This window comes from Heterodontus francisci, chromosome 25 (assembly GCF_036365525.1).
Source record: "Heterodontus francisci isolate sHetFra1 chromosome 25, sHetFra1.hap1, whole genome shotgun sequence".
Taxonomy (NCBI): Eukaryota; Metazoa; Chordata; class Chondrichthyes; order Heterodontiformes; family Heterodontidae; genus Heterodontus; species Heterodontus francisci.
Genome location: NC_090395.1, coordinates 54,220,085 through 54,241,775, shown reverse-complemented (window position 1 = coordinate 54,241,775; position 21,691 = coordinate 54,220,085). Strand labels below are relative to the sequence as shown.

The 21,691-nt window shown below is 42.6% G+C and overlaps 1 protein-coding gene across 4 annotated transcripts in view; it reads left to right on the top strand.

Moving 5' to 3' along the window:
- The window catches only part of LOC137383874 (cadherin EGF LAG seven-pass G-type receptor 2-like), a 329,833-nt gene that overhangs the window by 273,939 nt on the left and 34,203 nt on the right, over nucleotides 1-21,691 (top strand). For 3 of the 4 annotated variants that reach the window (XM_068057223.1, XM_068057222.1, XM_068057221.1), the window contains exons 16-24: nucleotides 894-995; nucleotides 1,976-2,070; nucleotides 5,481-5,690; nucleotides 8,015-8,198; nucleotides 9,054-9,197; nucleotides 11,916-12,084; nucleotides 12,236-12,403; nucleotides 14,240-14,366; nucleotides 16,358-16,558. In XM_068057223.1, coding sequence (XP_067913324.1) covers nucleotides 894-995; nucleotides 1,976-2,070; nucleotides 5,481-5,690; nucleotides 8,015-8,198; nucleotides 9,054-9,197; nucleotides 11,916-12,084; nucleotides 12,236-12,403; nucleotides 14,240-14,366; nucleotides 16,358-16,558 — 1,400 coding nt within the window. The remainder of the gene's footprint in view (nucleotides 1-893; nucleotides 996-1,975; nucleotides 2,071-5,480; nucleotides 5,691-8,014; nucleotides 8,199-9,053; nucleotides 9,198-11,915; nucleotides 12,085-12,235; nucleotides 12,404-14,239; nucleotides 14,367-16,357; nucleotides 16,559-21,691) is intronic. The other variant, XM_068057224.1, reaches the window with a different exon arrangement.

The following is a 21,691-nucleotide window of genomic DNA, read 5'->3' as shown; positions in this document are numbered from 1 at the left end:
CCAATGGGAACAGTTTCTCCCTATCTACTCCATCCAGACCCCTCATGATTTTGAGCACCTCAGTCAAATCTCCTCTTAATCGTCTCTTCCCCAAGGAGAACAGACCCAGCTTCTTCAACTTATCCACGTAACTGAAGTTCCTCATCCCTGAAACCATTCTCGTGAATCTTTTCTGCACTCTCTCTAATGTCTCCACATGCTTCCAAAAGTGCCCAGAACTGGACACAGTACTCCAGTTGATGCCGAGCAAGTGTTTTATACAGGTGTCTTTAATCACCTGCTAAAGTCATTATTGAATTTGGTGCAACTTGTGAAGATCATTCAGACATGTTATGATATGCAATCTTACTGAATTCACATAAAGTTATTGAGATGAAATACTGTTTTCGCAAGAATTTTCTTTGAACCACAATACATTTGTGCATATTAAAGGTGCATCATCAGGAGAAATGTTTGTGAAAATGTTCAATGACTATGTTTAAAGATTAAATGTTTCAAAATAAAATTACAGCAATGCCTTAGTGTAAAGAGTGATTGTTCAATGAGTAGTTAGATGAGCACTTGAAACGCCATAAGGCTACAGGCCAAGTGCTGGAAAATGGGATTAGAATAGTTAGGTGCTTGATGGCCGGCACAGAAACGATGGGCCGAAGAGCCTGTTTCTGTGCTGTATAACTCTATGCCTCTATGACTATGACTAAATATATTACTGGAACAAACTCAAAGTCTACATTTGATTTGTATGTAAAAACACTGATGCAGGTTGATATGAACCTAGAACCAGCAGCTTTTATGGGAATGACCAATTGATGTGATAGGGAAGGAATTTATTTTTTGTTTTGCTAAAGCTTTAACTGTATCCTGCATTTTTCATCTGTTTATTTTTCCTTCAGTAATTTATGACAGTTGCCCAAGAGCCATGGAGGCAGAGATCTGGTGGCCTAGGACTAAGTTTGGACTCCCTGCTGCAGTGCCTTGTCCCAAAGGATCAATGGGTAATTATTGCACTTTCATAAGTCTTCAAAGTGTTTCCTTGTTAATCACCTGGAGTAGTTTAATCTTACTCAGTTGTTGACACACATCATCTAATGCCACAGGAGTTTAGGAATGACTTTCATTTAAACTATTGGGAAATGCTGTGCTGCTTGGCTTTTTTGTTTCCTTGAGCTGACTTTTTAAATATATGAAGAAATAACGATTTATTCTATGAAATCGAGAAGAAAGCCTACAACCTAGCTCATTGAGGGTGGGACATTAAAGATATATCACTGTGGAATTTTCTCATAGCTTCTCCCGCTCCACTGCTGCAACTTGGGCGAAAACCCTACATGTGCACGAAAATAAGAGTTTCCGTTGAACATCTGCCAAAGTCATGGTGGCAGAAACCCTGAAGAAATTCCTAGCTTATATCTTTAGTAACAGGCAGGAATCTTGTATAAAATTGTTTTACTTCATGCTGCACTAGCATTTTGTGAACATCTGTGATTGTAAGTTCCAATAAGCACAGGTTCAAGAACTTTTATCAGTCTAGTGTCCATCTAAGTAGGCAGATAGGGCTTCAGTTTAGCAGCTCATCCAAAAGTGAACACCTTCAACAATGCAGCACTCCCTCAGTACTGCACAAAAATGTGAGCCTAGATGATGTGACCAAGTTTGAAGGGGGGGGGGGGCTTGAGCCCCTGACCACCTGACTAAGGCACGCGTGATGCCAAATTAACCAAATTGAGTCAGAGTCTGAACTCAATATATTTCTGATTTACCAATCTCTCACTTTTCATTGACAGTTTTGGAAGAGCCACAAATCTTATCTGCTTCTATCCGACCCTATCAAATCGATAAAATTTAATTATTCCAAGTTGGTTATGTGCTTGAGTTATTGCATGCAATAGTTTTGGTGGCATTGGCATAAACCTGTTTCTGTGCCAAAGACTGTACTTGGCAGATACTGAGATACTGTGTCCTTTTTTTTCTACAGGAACAGGAATCCGACACTGTGATGAACATAGGGGCTGGCTCCCTCCTGATCTCTTTAACTGTACCACCAATACCTTTGCAGAACTGAAAAACTTTGTAAGTTTTGGTTGGAAAAATTGATTTAAACAGTTGAGATGAACAAGATGCTGAGGTTTCACAGTTCTTTCTAATGTACATAACTCTTGAACAGTTTTCATGTTTCCATGGATGCGGTATAGTCCTTTCTAGAAGTAGTACTCTGCAGAATTTTCCCCTTCTCACATAGCAACAGAGCAGCTCCTAAAATTATAGTTGCACCGATGTGAAAAGTGGTAAATCTAGATAGCAGCCTGGTTCCATGTTCACGAACTGGTGCACTGTGCCTTCAAGTAGTAGGATATATATGACTGTAGCCGAATTTTGTATCCACAGCTGTTACTTAAGTTTCTAAATTCACTTGAAAAAGCCCTTCAAAACACTCCTACAGGGGATGCAGAGACCAAGTGGGCCCACATCAGAGATGCCATCTATGATTCAGCAATGACCACCTATGGCAAACGTGTGAAGCAGAATGCAGACTGGTTTCAATCTCACTTTGAAGAGCTGGAACCTGTCATAACCGCTAAGCGCATTGAACTGCTGAACTACAAGAAGACCCCCAGCAAGTTAACATCCGTAGCACTTAAAGCAGCCAGAAGCGCCGCACAAAGAACAGCCAGGCGCTGCGTAAATGACTACTGGCAACATCTATGCAGTCATATTCAGCTGGCCTCAGACACCGGAAACATCAGAGGAATGTATGATGGCATTAAGAGAGCTTTTGGGCCAACCATCAAGAAGATCGCACCCCCTCAAATCTAAATCGGGGACACAATCACTGACCAATGCAAGCAAATGGACCGCTGGGTGGACCACTGCCTAGAACTGTACTCCAGGGAAAATGTTGTCACTGAGACCGCCCTCAATGCAGCCCAGTCTCTGCCAGTTATGGATGAGTTGGACGTACAGCCAACAAAATCGGAACTCAGTGATGCCATTGATTCTCTAGCCAGCGGAAAAGCCCCTAGGAAGGGCGGCATTACTGAAATAATAAAGAGTGCCAAGCCTGCTATACTTTCAGCACTCTTTGAACTGCTTTGCCTGTGCTGGGACAAGGGAGCAGTACCACCATTAACATTACCACAGTGCCAATATCATCACCCTCTATAAGAACATGGGTGACCGCGGTGACTGCAACAACTACCGTGGAAATTCCCTGCTCAGCATAGTGGGGAAAGTCTTCGCTCGAGTCGCTTTAAACAGGCTCCGGAAGCTGGCTGAGCGTGTCTACCCTGAGGCACAGTGTGGCTTTCGAGCAGAGAGATCCACCATTGACATGCTGTTCGCCCTTCACCAGCTACAGGAGAAATGCCGCGAACAACAGATGTTCCTCTACGTTGCTTTCATAGATCTCACCAAAGCCTTTGACCTCGTCAGCAGACGTGGTCTCTTCAGACCACTAGAAAAGATCGGATGTCCACCAAAGCTACTAAGTATCATCATGTCATTCCATGACCATATGAAAGGCACAATTCAGCATAGCGGCACCTCGTCAGACCCCTTTCCTATCCTGAGTGGCGTGAAACAGGGCTGTTATCTCGCACCTACACTGTTTGGGATTTTCTTCTCCCTGCTGCTCTCACATGCGTTCAAGTCTTCAGAAGAAGAAATTTTCCTCCACACAAGATCAGGGGGCAGGTTGTTCAACCTTGCCCATCTAAGAGGGAAGACCAAAGTACGGAAAGTCCTCATCAGGAAACTCCTCTTTGCTGACGATGCTGCATTAGCATCTCACACTGAAGAGTGTCTGCAGAGACTCATCGACAGGACTGTGGCTGCCTGCAACGAATTTGGCCTAACCATCAGCCTCAAGAAAATGAACATCAAGGGACAGGACGTCAGAAATGCTCCATCCATTAATATCAGCGACCACACTCTGGAAATGGTTCAAGAGTTCACCTACCTAAGCTCAACTATCACTAGTAACCTGTCTCTCGATGCAGAAATCAACAAGCGCATGGGAAAGGCTTCCACTGCTATGTCAAGACTGGCCAAGAGAGTGTGGGAAAATGGCGCACTGACACGGAACATAAAAGTCCGAGTGTATCAGGCCTGTGTCCTCAGTAACTTGCTCTATGGCAGCGAGGCCTGGACAACGTATGTCAGCCAAGAGCGATGTCTCAATTCATTCCATCTTCGCTGCCTCCGGAGAATCCTTGGCATCAGGTGGCAGGACCATATCTCCAACACAGAAGTCCTCGAGGCGGCCAACATCCCCAGCATATACACCCTACTGAGCCAGCGGCGCTTGAGATGGCTTGGCCATGTGCGCCACATGGAAGATGGCAGGATCCCCAAGGACACATTGTACAGCGAGCTCGTCACTGGTTTCAGACCCACCGGCCATTCATGTCTCCGCTTTAAAGATGTCTGCAAACACAACATGAAGTCCTGTGACCTTGATCGCAAGTTGTGGGAGTCAGTTGCCCGTGATCGCCAGAGCTGGCGGGCAGCCATAAAGGCGGGGCTAAAGTGTGGCAAGTCGAATAGACTTAGCAGTTGGCAGGAAAAAAGACAGAAGCGCAAGGGGAGAGCCAACTGTGTAACAGCCCTGACAACCAATTTTATCTGCAGCACCTGTAGAAGAGTCTGTCGCTCTAGAAATGGCCTTTATAGCCACTCCAGGCGCTGTTTCACAAACCACTGACCACCTCCAGGTGCTTACCCATTGTCTCTCGAGACAAGGAGGCCAAAGAAGAAGAAGAGAAGCCATAATTTGTCTTCTGAGGTACAACATGAAGGACAATTTTAAGATTATAACTGGCAATCTGATCATGCTCCACAATTACTTAACATAGCTAGAGTCAATCCAATATTCGACAGTTTACAATTAAAGCTTGTCCCTGTTGAAAGTGGGGTGGGGGGGCAAGAGTTGAGAGCATGAGATGTTAGCGTGATCAGATTAGAAACTTTATGGTCATAGTATTCCCAGAAGTAAGATACTTTAGTCATATCAGCAGGTCTGGCAGCATCTGTGGAAAGAGAAGCAGAGTTAACGTTTCGGGTCACTGACCCGAAACGTTAACTCTGCTTCTCTTTCCACAGATGCTGCCAGACCTGCTGAGTGAATCCAGCATTTCTTGTTTTTGTTTCAGATTTCCAGCATCCGCAGTATTTTGCTTTTACTTTAGTCATATCTTTGTTTCGTTTTGATGTTTAATTTTTTTCTGAAACACTCTGTGATGAGGGCACAATTCACTATTTTGGACGAGATTACAATTGCAGAATGCTTCTGATTTCTCACTCCTCCCTCTTCAGACAGTCATGGTTAAAACTCTAGCGACAATCTCAGTAAATAATGACTTTAGAAAGATCTTGCTTTGGTCCTCCCTTCAACACAAAAAGAACTGGTCCCTGAATTTAAACATTTGTAATTCCATGATTGTTGAGGGGTTTTGTCACTTTCTTAGGATGTGTCTTTTGCACAGGCTGATAAATTGAAACGGAATGAGACTTTGCTGGATATGGGAAAATCCAAGAAAATTGCCCTAATGTTGCGGAATGCCACTCAGCACACAGATGAATATTTCGGCAGTGATGTAAAGATAGCGTACCATGTGACCTCAAAAATCTTAGAATTTGAGAACACACAGCGGGGATTTGACTTGGCTGCAACCCAGGATGTCCAGTTCACAGAGGTAAAGGAGTTCAGAACACTTAAGAGATTCCCAATGCAGTTCATGGCACCTTGAATCATTCAACATATTGGGTGCAGTCACTTCTCATAATCAACTGCTGAGGCCCACTCAGTGTCTGATGTGCAGGGACACCTCATAGTGTGGTTCCAAGTAATCATAGTACATAAAGACTATGCAGGTAGTATGGCTTGTTAAGGCCCCAATTTCTATGTGAATTAGGGGCAAGCATCACAACTTGGGAGCAGCTGAATAGTGCTGTAGATACTTGGCCATTTGTAGCGGGTGTTTGCTGTAGATGCTCGGCCATTTGTAGCGGGTGTTTCAAGGGAAGCATTTTAATGGATGGGATGTATTATTCATCAACTGTCTCCTCCACAGTAGGCATTTCTCATTGCAGTTTTCCCGCCCCTTGACCTCTAATACCCAATGAATGCAGTCGGCATTTTGTGTTAGTCATTTCAAAAGAAAATCAGGCATTGCTATAAGGGCAGCCATCAATTCTTAAACAGATGCTGGCTCCTGGTAACCCAAACCCATGATCTCATTGCTCTCTAAACATGTCATGTGCAAATATTTAAAATAGCTGATCTAGAACTGAATTTAGTCACACCAGTGGGGCTCGTGGCACCAGGCTGAAAAGGCAGTGATAATCCCGCCTCCGCCATTTGAAGCGCCCCCCTCCACCCGCGCCATTCTGCAGTGCCCAGGCAATTAACAGCCTGCCACCTGGATTCCTGTCCCTTTAAAGATGGGGATCCTGCCTCCAAGAGCTGCCAGCCAATCAGAGGACTGACAACTGAGTGGTATGAGCAGCACCACTGGGAGCTGTGGCCACTGCCAGTACTGCAAAAGGCCTTGAACCCAGGCCTAGCGCTGGAGACCCAGACCAGAGATGAGTGAGGCGGGGTCGCTGGAGCTAGACCGGCAGGCCCTAGCGATGGGTGGTGGGGAGGGTGGAGTTTAAAGCAGGGAGGAAAGGGGTTCACGGAGGTGAGGTGTCACAGATTGCCATGGAGGAGGGCCTCTCCCCAAGCCCACAGGGAGACTGCCTCGTTTTACTGGGTGACGTCCCCACGTGGTGGAGGCCCCACTCTTACCGCTGGTTAAATCCCAGCCGCGGCGGGAAGAGGCCCTTAAGTGGCTGGTAATTAGCCTCTTATGGGGCTCAATTGGCTTCTGGGCAGAAAGGCTGTCGTCAGGCTCCCCCGCCTCCTGCTGTAATTCCACAGGGCCCCCCTGCCTCCTAATCCGTCTACAGGGGACCCATTAAATTCAGCTCCTGTAGTGTTAGTCTTCATTTTATGCTTCAAATTGTCAATTATCATAGGTTTATCTGTTTTCATTTTTGGCATATTGTGAAGATTTATGAACGTAATTTTTTTGTTAGTCAGATGTAATTTTTAAATATGAATGATATAATTTCATTCATTAACATTTAGAGTCATTTAATTGTGTTTGCTTTGAAAAGTTCTGATACAATTTCCAAGTGGTTTGAAAACTGAAATCTGGTTTACTATATTTTGAAAGCATTATTGCTGGAAATGTAATATTTAAAAATAAGATAATGAAATGAAGATTTGCAGTCCCCAGCAAATCATCAAACTGGACCTTCAATGGGACTAGAGTTTTTCTGTCCACTATCCTACCAAAAAGACCATTCCAAGTGTTAATCATTCTTTACATGATTCGTCCTGACATTTGTACTAAGTTGACCTTTCACCAGTTTAGTTTGTTACTCCTCTGAATTATATAATTCCCTGGCCAACAGAAGCACCGTGTGGTTGGGCACCTGAAAGCGTGAGAATGGTCCAGAATGATCCATCCACTGATTTTATTTTTGCCCCTCCCAGCTGTGGTAAAGGGGACATTGAGATAGGGGCACCTGTGACGACCTTTACGGCTGGTAAATTTATGCGCCTAAATGGAGTTTCCACCACACTTATCGAAAAATAACACTTGCGGAGCAGAAGCCGCTCTGAGGAATTTTCCAGGCTTGGTGTCTCACTGCTCTGCAGAATAATAGCAAGGCTGTCTGGTGCACTACAAGCTCAACTATAACAACCAGGAGCTTAACAGAATATTTGATTCAATTCCATTTGATAAATGGAGGAAGGCCTCTTAGATTTGAAAGGAAAGCATCCTATATTGAATTTTGATTGATTGCCTATGGCGATCAAGAAATTTATGCATAACTTCCATCAGCTGATTCAGTAGGTGGAAGCAGCCCACAATGAAGTTGATCAGATGTGTTCTCGGATGAACCTCTTGTTTATTCTAATTTAATTAACTAATAAATCATCCATTTTGTTTTGTTACATTTTCAGAACCTTATTAAAGTTGGAAGCGCTATTCTTGATGTGAGTAACAAAAAGCACTGGGACATGATCCAGCAAACAGATGGAGGGACTGCACACCTGCTCAGACACTATGAGGATTATGCAAATGCTCTGGCACAAAACATGAGAAAAACTTACCTCAGCCCCTTCACCATCGTCACGCCTAATATTGGTGAGCAACACAGAAGCTGGAGAATGGACAGGCCCGAGCCAGTAATACATAATGCCTTCGAGAATACATTAATTATAAAACTTTCTTTCTGAGTGGTCTTCAAACTGTATCAAATTGACTGTGCATTCTTTCATCGGCTTTACTGTTGAAACACTAATGGCGGTGTTCCCCTAATAGGGACTCCTCAGCATGTTAGTATGTTTTTAACCCTTTAAATACTGAATTCCAACAATTCTTGCCTTTTACAATGTACTACAGAGTTCAAATTCAAAAGTGGTTAGAAAGTTAACTGAATTCTATGGGCCTTCTGCCTTTAGTTAGTTCATAGAAATGAAGGTGTTTGGGTTAGAGTTTCAGTTGACCACTTGCCCCGCTCAAGCATATGTCAATGAAGGTTCACCAAAGAACTGCATTAATGACATTTGTATAAGAGATCTTGATGTACTTCAGATCTGGGAATATAGTGTGAAAGTAGGATTCTAATATTGAGAATAGTGATGATCATAATTATTGGGTGGCTGACTGGTGGAGCACGCTGACTAACTGCACGATAGCGCTGATGGCACTGTGGGCCTTATTACCACACCCAGTGAGCTGCAGGGGCAAAGCAGTTGCCCCGCGCCCACGCAGCTCGTGGCCTCTGGGCTGGAACAATATCAGACAGCCTATTGGCATAAACCCGACAGTACACCTTTTTCAGGCCACTGCTGTCCTGTTTAAGCCAGGCAGCCCAAGCTAAAATCTAACCTCATGTGCAGGCATAAGGCTTTGAAGCTCCCAGCTCTTTGTGCTCAGTTTTTACTTTTGGGACAGACAATATCTGATTATCAAAGACTAACAAGTCATCTTTTTCAGTTATTTCAGTAGATCGTCTTCACAAAATGAACTTCTCTGGAGTGAAACTTCCACGTTATGACTTTATCCGAGGAGAGAAACCTGAAGACTTGGAGACTATTGCAATCCTTCCAGAATCAATCTTCACACCCGCAGAAATTAAAGGTGAGACACTTCATTTTTAGAAGTAGAACAGTAATATAATAATTTGTAAAACATAGTATACTGTTTGTGATTCCATCTCTTCCGCCATCTATCTGTTTCTGCTCCACATTGGGAAGGGTGACTAATTTTGTTGAAAAATTGTTAAGCATTTTCACCATTAAATGATCCAATATGTTTTAAACAAGCAACAAAAGGATTCTCTCCCTCCCAGTCAAACACTGTACTCCTGCTAAAACAGGTAAACTCAGAATCTTTATCAAGTAATATATCATCTCATTTGCCTATGTAACAACAATGATTATACTTCAAAAGTAATTAATTGGCTGTAAAGCATTTTGTGGTGTCGTGAGGTGGACACAAAAAGTGCTATATAATTGTAAGTTTCTTTCCAAGAAATAAATGATCATATTTTCACCAGATAATGACTTTAGATAAATCTAATGGGAGCCAATTTTTTCAGGGCTTCTGTTGTTCCACGGCTGTTTGCCGATGCAAACTCTGTTTCCACGCGTTAAGCAGGACTTGCACTGAATTTATGGCAGCAGAGTGGGAAAAGGCCCAAGGAAACGCATCTCCTAATAACTTTCTTTGGTCCGCCACAAAATTAATAATTGCAGTGTGATAGTTGCTTGCATTATAATAAAACAATATCATGCCAAGCGTGCCCAAAGGCTTCCACATAATAAAAATGGTATAAAACATATTTGTATTTGATCTAAATTGCCAGGGCCTTGAGTTTACCTTGGTGTTCACATGCCTTTATGTGCTTTATTTCCTTGGGATTTTGATTGCTTTTGGAATGATTTTCATCACAACCTCTGTCAACATCCTGTGAGGTCATTGGGTATATTTTGCCCACATGCCCAGTTTATAAACATAACAAAACTTTATTAGATGAGTGACAAAGTATCACTGAGGAAATGCTGATCATAGCATATGCTCCTGAAATAAGTTGACATACCAATTGTTTTTGTATTTAAGTACCATATTTCGAAGTATATGGTTACTAGGCGGTTAATGGATGATTGATGGTAAAGATTGCTGGACAGAAGGGCGTAAAGCAATGTTGTCCAATAAAAGTTGCTGCCTAGCTAGAGGTGTAGCTATGGCAACACTGTTTAGCACATGCCTTAGTTTTAGCAAAACTAATTATAGAGGTAAAAATACTACATGTACGTAATCACTTGACAATCATTCTTCTTTCTTTGAATGAAATAAGAAAGGCTTGCATTAATATAGCGCCTTTCACAACCACAGGACCTCACAAAGTCTTTACAGTCAATTTTTGAATTGCAGTCACTGTTGTATAAAATGAGACAGCCAATTTGTTTTTGTATTTAAGTACAGTACTTTAAGCACAGTAAGCTCCCACAAACAGCAGTGTGACAATGACCAGGTAATCTGATTTAGTGATGTTGATTGAGGGAAGAATATTGACCAAAACACCAGAATCCCCTGCTGTACTGCAAAATCATGTTATGGGATCTTTTATGTCCACCCGAGAGAGCAGGTGGTGCCTCAGTTTAACATCTCATCCAAAAGACAGTACCTTTGACAGTGCAGCGCTCCTTCAGTACTGCACTAGAGTATCAGTCTTGATTTTTGTGCTCAAGTCCTGGAGTGGGACTTGTACCAATATCTTCTGACTCGGAGGTGAGAGTGCTTCCAACTGAGTGTCAGCTGACACTTTGTGAAACTTTGCAGTCTTGTTAATCAAAATTTGGAATTCAGCCATGAATTAATCAGACACAATATATCTGAGTGCAGTTACTAAGCCTTTGTCCAGCAGTTGCAAGCAGAACTTTGACTCCATCAGAGTGATTGCTGAGAATGTTGACTCACACGACAAGATTCACCAGACCCGCCCTTGTTGTCCATCCAGCATTTGGTTGGATGCTGCTTGCCCTTTGCCATAACTTTTCTTCTTATTGGTTGGACTTGCTTTCTTCTGTTTGCCTGTAGCAGTTATTCTGATTGGTCAAGCTAACCATGACTTCTCTGTCTATACAATGTTGCTGGTGTTTCCATGGCACAGACGTCAACTGTTTTCATCCTCTGTTACACACTATTTTAGCACATAATCAATAAGCAATAAATGAGGAAGTGAAGCACAAACAATGATCAAAAAACACTTGTGAACTCTTTTTGTTTTACCATTTTACCACCAAAAGCATAAAACCATTAAAGTACATATGCATATTCTGTGTTGATATAAGCATTGAAATCACATGACCAACAATGATGTCTGTTGCTCATTTTACTAATCAAAAATGCAATTAGCCATATCTGGACACCCATGTATTTAGACAACACTGGTGTAAAGTTATTGTACTTCAATGGGAGGTCTATGGTTAAAAAGAAAATTACAAAAGCAAAACTCTATTCTCACCAATTAGTGACACGGAATTGAAATGAGGTAAACCTGCATTAATGCAGCTTATTCACAAAACATAACTTGCTCCTATGTGATATACATTAAATGGAGTAGACTGTACGTCCTCTTTCTGACCCAGGAAAAAGGGGCATTGTCTTCAATACAGTCTGTTTGATTGAGTGCCAATATTGACTTTTGGCACAAATAAACAAGGCAAATTGGCAAACCTGGCAGTCAAGAGTTCAGATTATATGGTTCAAACAGCATTTCTTAGCTGGAAGTTTTTGTTCAGTAATAGCAGTTTTAAGGAAATGTAAACATGTTTTATTATGTTTCTTCACCAGACAACCCCAAAGTCCCAGCTTCCTTATCTGAAGATGAAAGCACAGCTCTGAACAGAAAACGGAGACAATCTGATACAAATGAGCAGGATGCCATCGCCAGTATAATTATCTATTGGACACTGGGAGAGCTTTTACCAGAGCAATACGACCCTGACAAAAGAAGTCTAAGGTAAACCCTAATAGGAAAAACATAAGTGTGTGGCACACCTGCCGAGTCTTCATTCCACAAATTACTAAAAGCATAGTTATAAATGTGGGAATAAAATTAATTGGTTAATTAAGTTTCTGAATTGTAAGTATGTGATTTATGTCTCTCTCAGGGTTCCTAAGCGACCTGTCATCAACAGCCCCATAGTAAGTATTGCTGTCCATGACAATGATGAGTTACTGCAGCATCAGCTGGAAAAACCAATCAGGGTGCAGTACAGGCTTTTTGAAACTGAAGAGCGATCCAAGCCAATTTGTGTCTTCTGGAACCACTCCATCCCGTAAGACCTCTCATTCATTATTTCTAAACCTGAAAGTCTTGGGGAAAAGGCTGTATACTGTCTAATAAGGCCGCACACAGCATATATGGGTGATGAGGTAGTTCAATAAAAGCCCTGATATCTGGTAACAACACTAATGGCCAGCCTGCTCCTTTGTCGGAATGATTGATCTTTCTTAACACTGCAGGCAAATTGATTTTCTTTTACATCCTGTGTCAAGGTAACCCTCTAATTTCCAACCTCCATTCTTTTGCCACAAAGAAAATAATGAAGTAATTCACTGTAAATAAATAAATCTTTTCTGTCTCTCTTTGATTTAAAAAAATTCATTTCTTCTAGGGGTCAGATCAAAGATGGAATTTTCTATTTTAATCTCCCAGAATGATGCATTCTTGCATAGTCCAGTGATCTGGTATTGGAACACACAAAGTAGAAATGGAAAGGGGCCAACCTGACCCAAAGAGTTGCCCAATGGGCAGTTATAACTTTATATTACTGTAGAAAGCTGCCAGGCAATCACCAGCCTGAGTTTATTTGCATAACACTTGACATTTGTTGACCATCCATTTAAACCTTTATTCACTCCCTCCTTTCCTGAAATAGTAGCTGATACTCGGTAACTCAGGTGACTCCAGCAACCTTTGTTATCTCTTCCAAGTGTGTGCCGAGAAACTATCTGCCGATGGTTGGTACCACAACTATGCCTGAAATAGTTCTCAGTAGCTGCCAGGAGTGGAAATGTGGCCGATTTACTCCCTCTCACAGCCCATGGGGTTTAAGACCTAGTGTGTGTACAGCTGAGTTCACGTAACTGAGCACAGATGAGGGACCTAATCAAGGAATGCCCTGATTTGTATGTCTTTTTATGTGCCTTATTTCCAACACAATATGTTAATATCTAGGTGGTGATTATTTCTGTATATTATATATTACTAGACTGCTTTGGGAATGTAAATGGAAGATACTAAAATACTTTTTAAAAATGTTGCATGTGTGCATATGCTTTTTTTTCTCCCTTACAATATCCCCTCCAATTTTCCCTTTTACCTTTCTGCTCTTAAGGACAGGCTTACGCTGATATGCAATTCCACAGAAATGAATAGTCCACCAGTGTCTCATTGAAGTGACCAGTCTTCATATGTCAGCCTAGATAGTGAGTGGTGACAAGTTAGTTTATCAATGGGAAAAATCTCTTCTGAGCCTGATTCTGCTGTCATCTGAAACCCACACAGGGAGGCCCTGAATAGCAGTTAGGAGATACCAGCATTAATAAAAGAGATTGCGTAGTGTCTCTCTTCTTAGATGGCTTATTGGCCAGCAGAAATCACATGACTGAGTATTGCTTCTGACCAATGCAACTTTTTTTTAAAGTGCTGCAGATTCACTATCTTAAACATTCACTCCCTCCACCACCCACGTGCTGTGGCTGCAGTGTACATCATCTACAAGATGCATGGCAGTAACTTGCCAGGGTTTCTTCAGCACCTCCCAAATTCGCAACCTCTACCACCTGGAAGGACAAGGGTGGAGGGCTGCTTGAACGACTGCATCCCTTGTGATTTAAGTGTCGCCACAGTGCTGTTAGGGATTAAGTTCCAGGATTTTGACCTAGCGACAGTGAAGGAGCGGGGATATTGTTCCAAGTCAGGATGGTGTGTGGCTTGGAGGGGAACTTGCAGTGTATTACATATAGTATACATCTCAAGTTAATTATAAATTGCTTTACAAATGCTATCTTGAATTTGATGAAGTTTAGAAATACCTTTTGCAACATTTACGTTTAATAATTTATTTTTAAATGTCCCTATTCTCATTCTCTGGTCTGTACTGATGCAGTGTTGGTGGGACAGGAGGCTGGTCTTCCAAAGGATGCGAATTAGTCTTCAGGAACGAGACCCACATCAGCTGCCAGTGTAATCATATGACCAGCTTTGCTGTTCTCATGGATATTTCCAGACGAGAGGTAAATCACAGTCTTGTTGGAGAAAAGTATCTCATTTTATAGTTCTGTTTACAATACAGATCTTTCTCATATTGAGCATGTTCAATAAGTAAGTTGTCTGAGATCTGCAACACATTTGCAATGTAACAGATTCCATTATATTAGTATTGACATAGCATTCTGCTTATCATTTGTGTGCATCTTTCTATAACATTAGCATTTAAATGAAAGTTGATTGTACCTTCCCTCCTGGTACTTTTTTGTTGGAGTTGCTTTGTGGAGCTGATCCTTCCTTTCTCCCAGTCAGATTCTATAGTCAGTCTATCGTCCCTGTGACTGCCATTCAGAATCTGAAGTAGATATCAGCCACCTCAGCCCACTCAGTTTGAAATGGTGGCTCTGGTATGGTAGGATTTTGATTCCTTGAGAAACTGCAGTGAAGTGCCAATAGTTCAGGTCCTCCTAAGGTTTAAAATAGTAAAAGAGAAGACAGGATTAATAAGGAAATAAATAAATGGCATTAAACTGGAGTTTTAAAAGCCTGAAGTATATAAAAAGGAAAGAAAGAATTTACATTTATATAATGCCTTTCACAACCTTACAGTCAATGAAGAACTTTGGAAGCGTAGTCATTGTTGTAATGAAGAGAGACGTGGCTGCCATTTTGCAAGCACCCACAAACAGCAATGGAATAAATGACCAGATAATCTGTTTTAGTGATGTAGGTTGAGGGACAAGCGTTAGCCAGGACACTCGCAGAACTGCTCTGAACTCCTTCGAATAATGCCACAAAATCATTTACATCCACCTGAGTGGGCACATAGGACGTTGGTCTAATATCTCATCGACAAGGCAGCACCTCTGAAAGTGCTGCAGCCCCCATCGCCAGAACCATCAGCTGACCTTCCGTGCTGAAGTCTCTGGACTGGGGCTTGAGCCAACAATGATGGGCAGACGGTGGCGTTGTGGTAATCTCACTGAGCGAGTAATCCAGAGACCCAGGCTAATACCCTGGGGACATGTGTTCAAATCCCATCATGGCAGCTGGTGGAATTTAAATTCAATTAATTAATTTTTAAAAAAAGTCTGGAATTGAAAGCTAGTCTCAGTAATGGTGCCATGAAACTATCATCGATTATTGTAAAAACCCATCCGGTTCCCTAATGTTCTTTAGGGAAGGAAATATGCTGTTCTTACCTGGTCTGGCCCTCATGTGACTCCATCCCCACAGCAATGTGGTTGTCTCTTAACTGCCCTCTGAAATGGCCTAGCAAGGCACTCAGTTGTCAAGGGCAATTAGGGGATGGCCAGCGAATGCTTGCTTTGCCAACACCACCCACATCCCATTAAAAAAAAATTTTAAAAACTACTTTATGATTCAACATCTAGAGTGTTACCACTGAGCCATAGCAAGGAGTTCCATGAGTTTGAGGTTCTCCAAAAGAATGGGTTAGAGTAGATGTGTCGAGACAGACAGGCCAGAATTTAGAAGTTTCAAAAGCCTGCAGATTGAGTGCTAAACTTGTTTGCTTTTTTTTGACATCTTCGCTTTTTAATTTGATAGATTTTTGGTGGTACAATTCTTTTGGCAGTAATTCTGATGAACAACTTTATCTGCGACTGTTTATTGTTTCACTATTTTGAATATCTGTTGAATGAAGTTCATATCCCACTCCTGGACTGTTCATAATTCAGATTTTGGCAATTGTGAGCCATCAAATCATGAGATAGAAAATGTATTGCATGGATTTTCAGAATATTTATACAATGTGGTTGACTGCTTAATTCAAATCACTCTTTGTGGTGCAATCAGTATCAATTACCTTACATACCACTCAGTATGACCTGTGATTACAAGAGCATGAACTGTATTGTAAAATTTCCTTACAAGCAGGGGTTACAAATTGTCTAACTTTATAAATAACTAATAAGACTCCAGGAGCAGCAAGTATGGTATGCATAACTATTATTGCACTGTACTTAAAATTTTATTTCTGCAATTTTCCCCTCAGAATGGTGAAATCCTACCTCTGAAGTTGGTAACATACTCCACTGTGGCTGTCTCACTGGGTGCTTTGCTGCTGTCCTTCTTGATCCTCCTATTCCTGAGGGCCCTTCGCTCAAACCAGCACAGCATCAGTAGGAACATGGTTGTGGCGCTCTTCTTCTCTGAGCTCATCTTCCTCCTTGGCATTAACCAAGCAGATAATCCAGTAAGTGGTATATAATGGGAGATGTCCCATGTCTTGTAGGGGTCATTTGACCAACGTCAGGTTCACCTTCTTACATCATTGAACAGCACTGAATGAAGTCAGTGGCATTTTGTCATATAAATTCATGTAGATAAAGCAGCAATTTTTGCACCTCATCATAACTATACCATGCAACAGATTGACAGTAGATGCATTATCATATGGTCCAAACAGGGATATACCCAGGTTAGTCCTCACAGACAGGGTGACTGTTTGCACATTACACATGTGAAGTCAGGCCATGCCAGTGTGCCCACCTTGATTCAATGTATACACACGGATGTGTTCTTTCTCTCAGACCTGCCTACTGGTGTTAGGCCGAACTACACGTGTGTAGGAATTATTACTGCTCACTGGCCTGGTAAAATGCGAGTGTAGTTGGCTTATGAAACAGGGCTGTGTTCTCGTACCTACACTGTTTGGGACCTTCCTCTCCCTGCTGCTCTCACATGCGTTCAAGTCTTCAGAAGGAGGAATTTTCCTCCACACAAGATCAGGTGGCAGGTTGTTCAACCTTGCCCATCTAAGAGCGAAGACCAAAGTATGGAAAGTCCTCATCAGGGAACTCCTCTTTGCTGACGATGCTGCATTAACATCTCACACTGAAGAGAGTCTGCAGAAACTCATCGACAGGATTGTGGCTGCCTGCAACGAATTTGGCCTAACCATCAGCCTCAAGAAAATGAACATCATGGGCCAGGACGTCAGAAATGCTCCATCCATTAATATAGGCGACCACGCTCTGGAAGCAGTTCAAGAGTTCACCTACCTAGGCTCAACTATCACCAGTAACCTGTCTCTTGATGCAGAAATCAACAAGTGCATGGGAAAGGCTTCCACTGCTATGTCCAGACTGGCCAAGAGAGTGGGAAAATGGCGCACTGACACAGAACACAAAAGTCCGTGTGTATCAAGTCTGTGTCCTCAGTACCTTGCTCTACGGCAGCAAGGCCTGGACAATGTATGTCAGCCAAGAGCGACGTCTCAATTCATTCCATCTTCGCTGCCTCCGGAGAATCCTTGGCATCAGGTGGCAGGACCGTATCTCCAATACAGAAGTCCTTGAGGCGGCCAACATCCCCAGCATATACACCCTACTGAGCCAGCGGCGCTTGTGATGGCTTGGCCATGTGAGCCGCATGGAAGGCGGCAGGATCCCCAAGGACACATTGTACAGCAAGCTCGCCACTGGTATCAGACCCACCGGCGGTCCATGTCTCCGCTTTAAAGATGTCTGCGACATGAAGTCCTGTGACATTGATCACAAGTCGTGGGAGTCAGTTGCCAGTGATCGCCAGAGCTGGCGGGCAACCATAAAGGCGGGGCTGAAGTGTGGCGAGTCGAAGAGACTTAGCAGTTGGCAGGAGAAAAGACAGAAGCGCAAGGGGAGAGCCAACTGTGTAACAGCCCCGACAACCAATTTTATCTGCTGAACCTGTGGAAGAGCCTGTCACTCTAGAACTGGCCTTTCTAGCTACTCCAGGCGCTGCTTCACAAACCACTGACCACCTCCAGGCACTTACCCATTGTCTCTCGAGACAAGGAGGCCAAAGAAGAAGACTGGCCTGGTAAAATGAGAGTGTAGTTGGCTTATGTTTCTTTTGAATTTGTTCTTCAGATGTGAGCAAAATTGTATAATTGCCCATCCTAGTGGCTCTGAGTAAGTACTTCTATGGACCTTTTTCTGTACAACACCTGACCAAGAATTGCTGCAAGTTTTAGCTATATGGTTACGTGACTAAGTTACCATCATGCCATGGTTAAATTCTCATCATTTAAACCTAAATTTAATCTAATTTATAATGCATATGCAAGCAATGTTTGATGAAATATAATGCCTGGTACATTTAAGAGGAAGGAAGGAATGGGGTTTAGTGTCTAGCATTAACAATAACTGCTGTCTTTTGCATTGCGGGCCTCTGGTCTAAATACTAAAATACTGTACAATGGAGACCTCTGGTGGTATGGTTAATGAACTACAGTAATAGAAAATTACAGAATTGGGAGAAAGCCATTGACCATAACTTCTGCTGAAATTTTCTAACAATCTTTTCACATTCTACAAATTTTCAGTCATTTTCATATGTAAAGGCAATAAATTACATTACTTGTTTCATGTACTGGCTTATGAAAAGAAAGACAGGCCCATTAAGCTTGGCTCATCCAGTCAACAAACAACTCTGACTCCATAAGACAAACAAGCTCCAAAAGAATGTGGTGACCCATGACTCATCATGGACAGAGCTTTCTTGCAACTTAAACCCCTGTAACGAAACTTGCCAAAATCTCTCTTTAAGGATTGTTGTGAACACATACTCACCACATTGTCTTGCCAGTTTATTCCAGAGGGCAATGACTCTCTTTGAAAAGAAATACTTCCTGGAACCTAATGTAACTCTTTCCCTATGGATTATTTATGCTCAACTGTTAGTCCTCCCATCCCTATTCATTTCAAATAACCTATTTAACTGGCTTTCATCCAATCCAATGAATTGTTTAAAGCCTCAATCTTTCCCCCTTTAAGCCTGTACCTCTTAAAAATAAACACCTTTTGGAGTTTATATTCATACTGAGAACATTAGACAAGTCAAGGACAAGAAAAGGCCATTTGGCCCAGCAAAGCACATCCCTCTAGTACCCTAATTCTCTCAGCCTAGCCAACTGTATTTTGAAGTTCCCTTGAAGGATGTTTTACAGTTGGTCACGTTCTTCTGTCCAAACAGAAAGTTGTTAGTGCCATGTGAAGCTTCTTTCTAATGTTCAAGTGATAATTGCTTTGCTTTCTTATTTGAGACATGTCCCCATAGACATGATGACCCCCTGGCACCTCAGCATAAAAGGCCTTTTCCCACATCTGAGTCTGACAGTATGTGTTGGTGAGCTGTTTGATCTTGGCCTCACCTAATGTCTGTACCTGTATTTCAAGCTGGATTAAAGTTGAGGTGTGTTCTCACATCCTTGATAGAAATTGAGAGCACTATCACTGCTGAGATCAACTTAGTGTACATGAAGGGATGCACTTGGAACTTTGCTAACCTGAACAACTCAGCAGTTCACCATTTACCTTCAAGCTGACACACAAGGATATATTAACCTCAAGTCATTTTGGACATTGAACATCTTAAGAAACTTGTTTCAAAGACTCCATATTAGGAATCCAGCTAAAACCGCCTCCTGAATCATTCCATTGATCATTAGGTTTATTCAGTATTAATTAAGTGTTGGTTCACTGAACTATCCAGATGAATCAGTAATTACTAAAGTTTTTTTGAAAGGAAACCTCCAGGCGTGTATCCATTGTCTCTCGAGATAAGGAGGCCCAAAAAGAAAAAGAATGTTGAAACACCCATCTAGCTCAGTCGATAGAGCACGAGACTCAGTCTCAGAGTTGTGTCTTCGGGCTCCGAGTTGTACAGTTTTTGTTTAACTTCTTTACCCAGAGAGTGTGTTTTTTAATTCATTCATGGGATGTGGGCATCGCTGGCTAGGCCAGCACTTATTGCCTATCCCTAATTGCCCTTGAGAAGGCGGTGGTGAGCTGCTGCCTTGAACTGCTGCAGTCCATGTGGGGTAGTTACATCCACAGTGCTGTTAGGAAGAGAGTTCCAGTATTTTGACCCAGCGACAGTGACGGAACGGTGAGATAGCTCCAAGTCAGGATGGTGTGTGGCTTGGAGGGGAACTTGCAGGTGGTGGTGTTCCCATGCATTTGCTGCACTTGTCCTTCTTGGTGGTAGAGGTTGCCGGTTTGGAAGATGCTGTCTAAAGAGCCTTGGTGTGTTGCTGCATTGCATCTTGTAGATGGTACGCACTGCTGCCACTGTGCGACGGTGGTGGAGGGAGTGAATGTTTGTAGATGGGGTGCCAATCAAGTGGGCTGCTTTGTCCTGGATGGTGTCAAGCTTCTTGAGTGTTATTGGAACTGCACCCATTCAGGCAAGTGGAATGTATTCCATCACACTCCTGACTTGTGCCTTGTAGATGGTGGACAGGCTTTGGTGAGTCAGGAGGTGAGTTACTCGCCGCAGGATCCCTAGCCTCTGACCTGCTCTTGTAGCCACGTTATTTATATGGCTGGTCCAGTTCAGTTTCTGGTCAATGGTAACCCAGGATGTTGATAGTGGGGGAATTCAGCAATCGTAATGCCATTGAATGTCAAGGGGAGATGGTGAGATTCTCTCTTGTTTGAGATGGTCATTGCCTGGCACTTGTGTGGTGCAAATGTTACTTGTCACTTATCAGCCCAAGCCTGGGTATTGTCCAGGTCCTGCTGCATTTCTACACGGACTGCTTCAGTATATGAGAAGTCCCGAATGGTGCTGAAAATTGTGCAATCATCAGTGAACATCCCCACTTCTGACCTTATGATTGAAGGAAGGTCATTGATGAAGCAGGACGAAGAGTGTTAAAATGTCACTACCACATGGAGTGGTTGAGGCATCTAGCATAGACGGTTATGTTGATAGGATTAGATGAACGAGGATGGGAAGAGGTTTGCATGGAGCATAAAGACGGGCATAGATATCACTCCATGTGATATCAAGAAACTGCTAAAGGCACTGGATACTGCAAAGGCTATGGGTTCTGACAACATTGTGGCAATAGTACTGAAGACTTGTGCTCCAGAACTAGCTGTGCCCCTAGCCAAGCTGTTCCAGTACAGTTACAAAACTGGCATCTACCCGGCAATGTGGAAAATTGGCCAAGTATGTCCTGTTCACAGAGCAGGACAAATCCAATCCAGCCAATTACCGTCCTATCAATCTATTCTCAATCATCAGCAAAGTGATAGAAGGGGTCATTGATAGTGCTATCAAGTGGCACTTGCTCAGCAATAACCTGCTCACTGATGCTCAGTTTGGGTTCCGCCAGGGCCACTCAGCTCCAGACCTCATTACAGCCGTGGCCCAATAATGGACAAAAGAGCTGAACTCCAGAGGTGAAGTGAGAGTGACTACCCTTGATATCAAGGCAGCATTTGACTAAGTATGGCATCAAGGATCCCGAACAAAACTGGAGTCATTGGGAATCAGGGGGAAGACTGTCTGCTGATTGGAGCCATATCTAGCACAAAGGAAAACAGTTGTGGTTGTT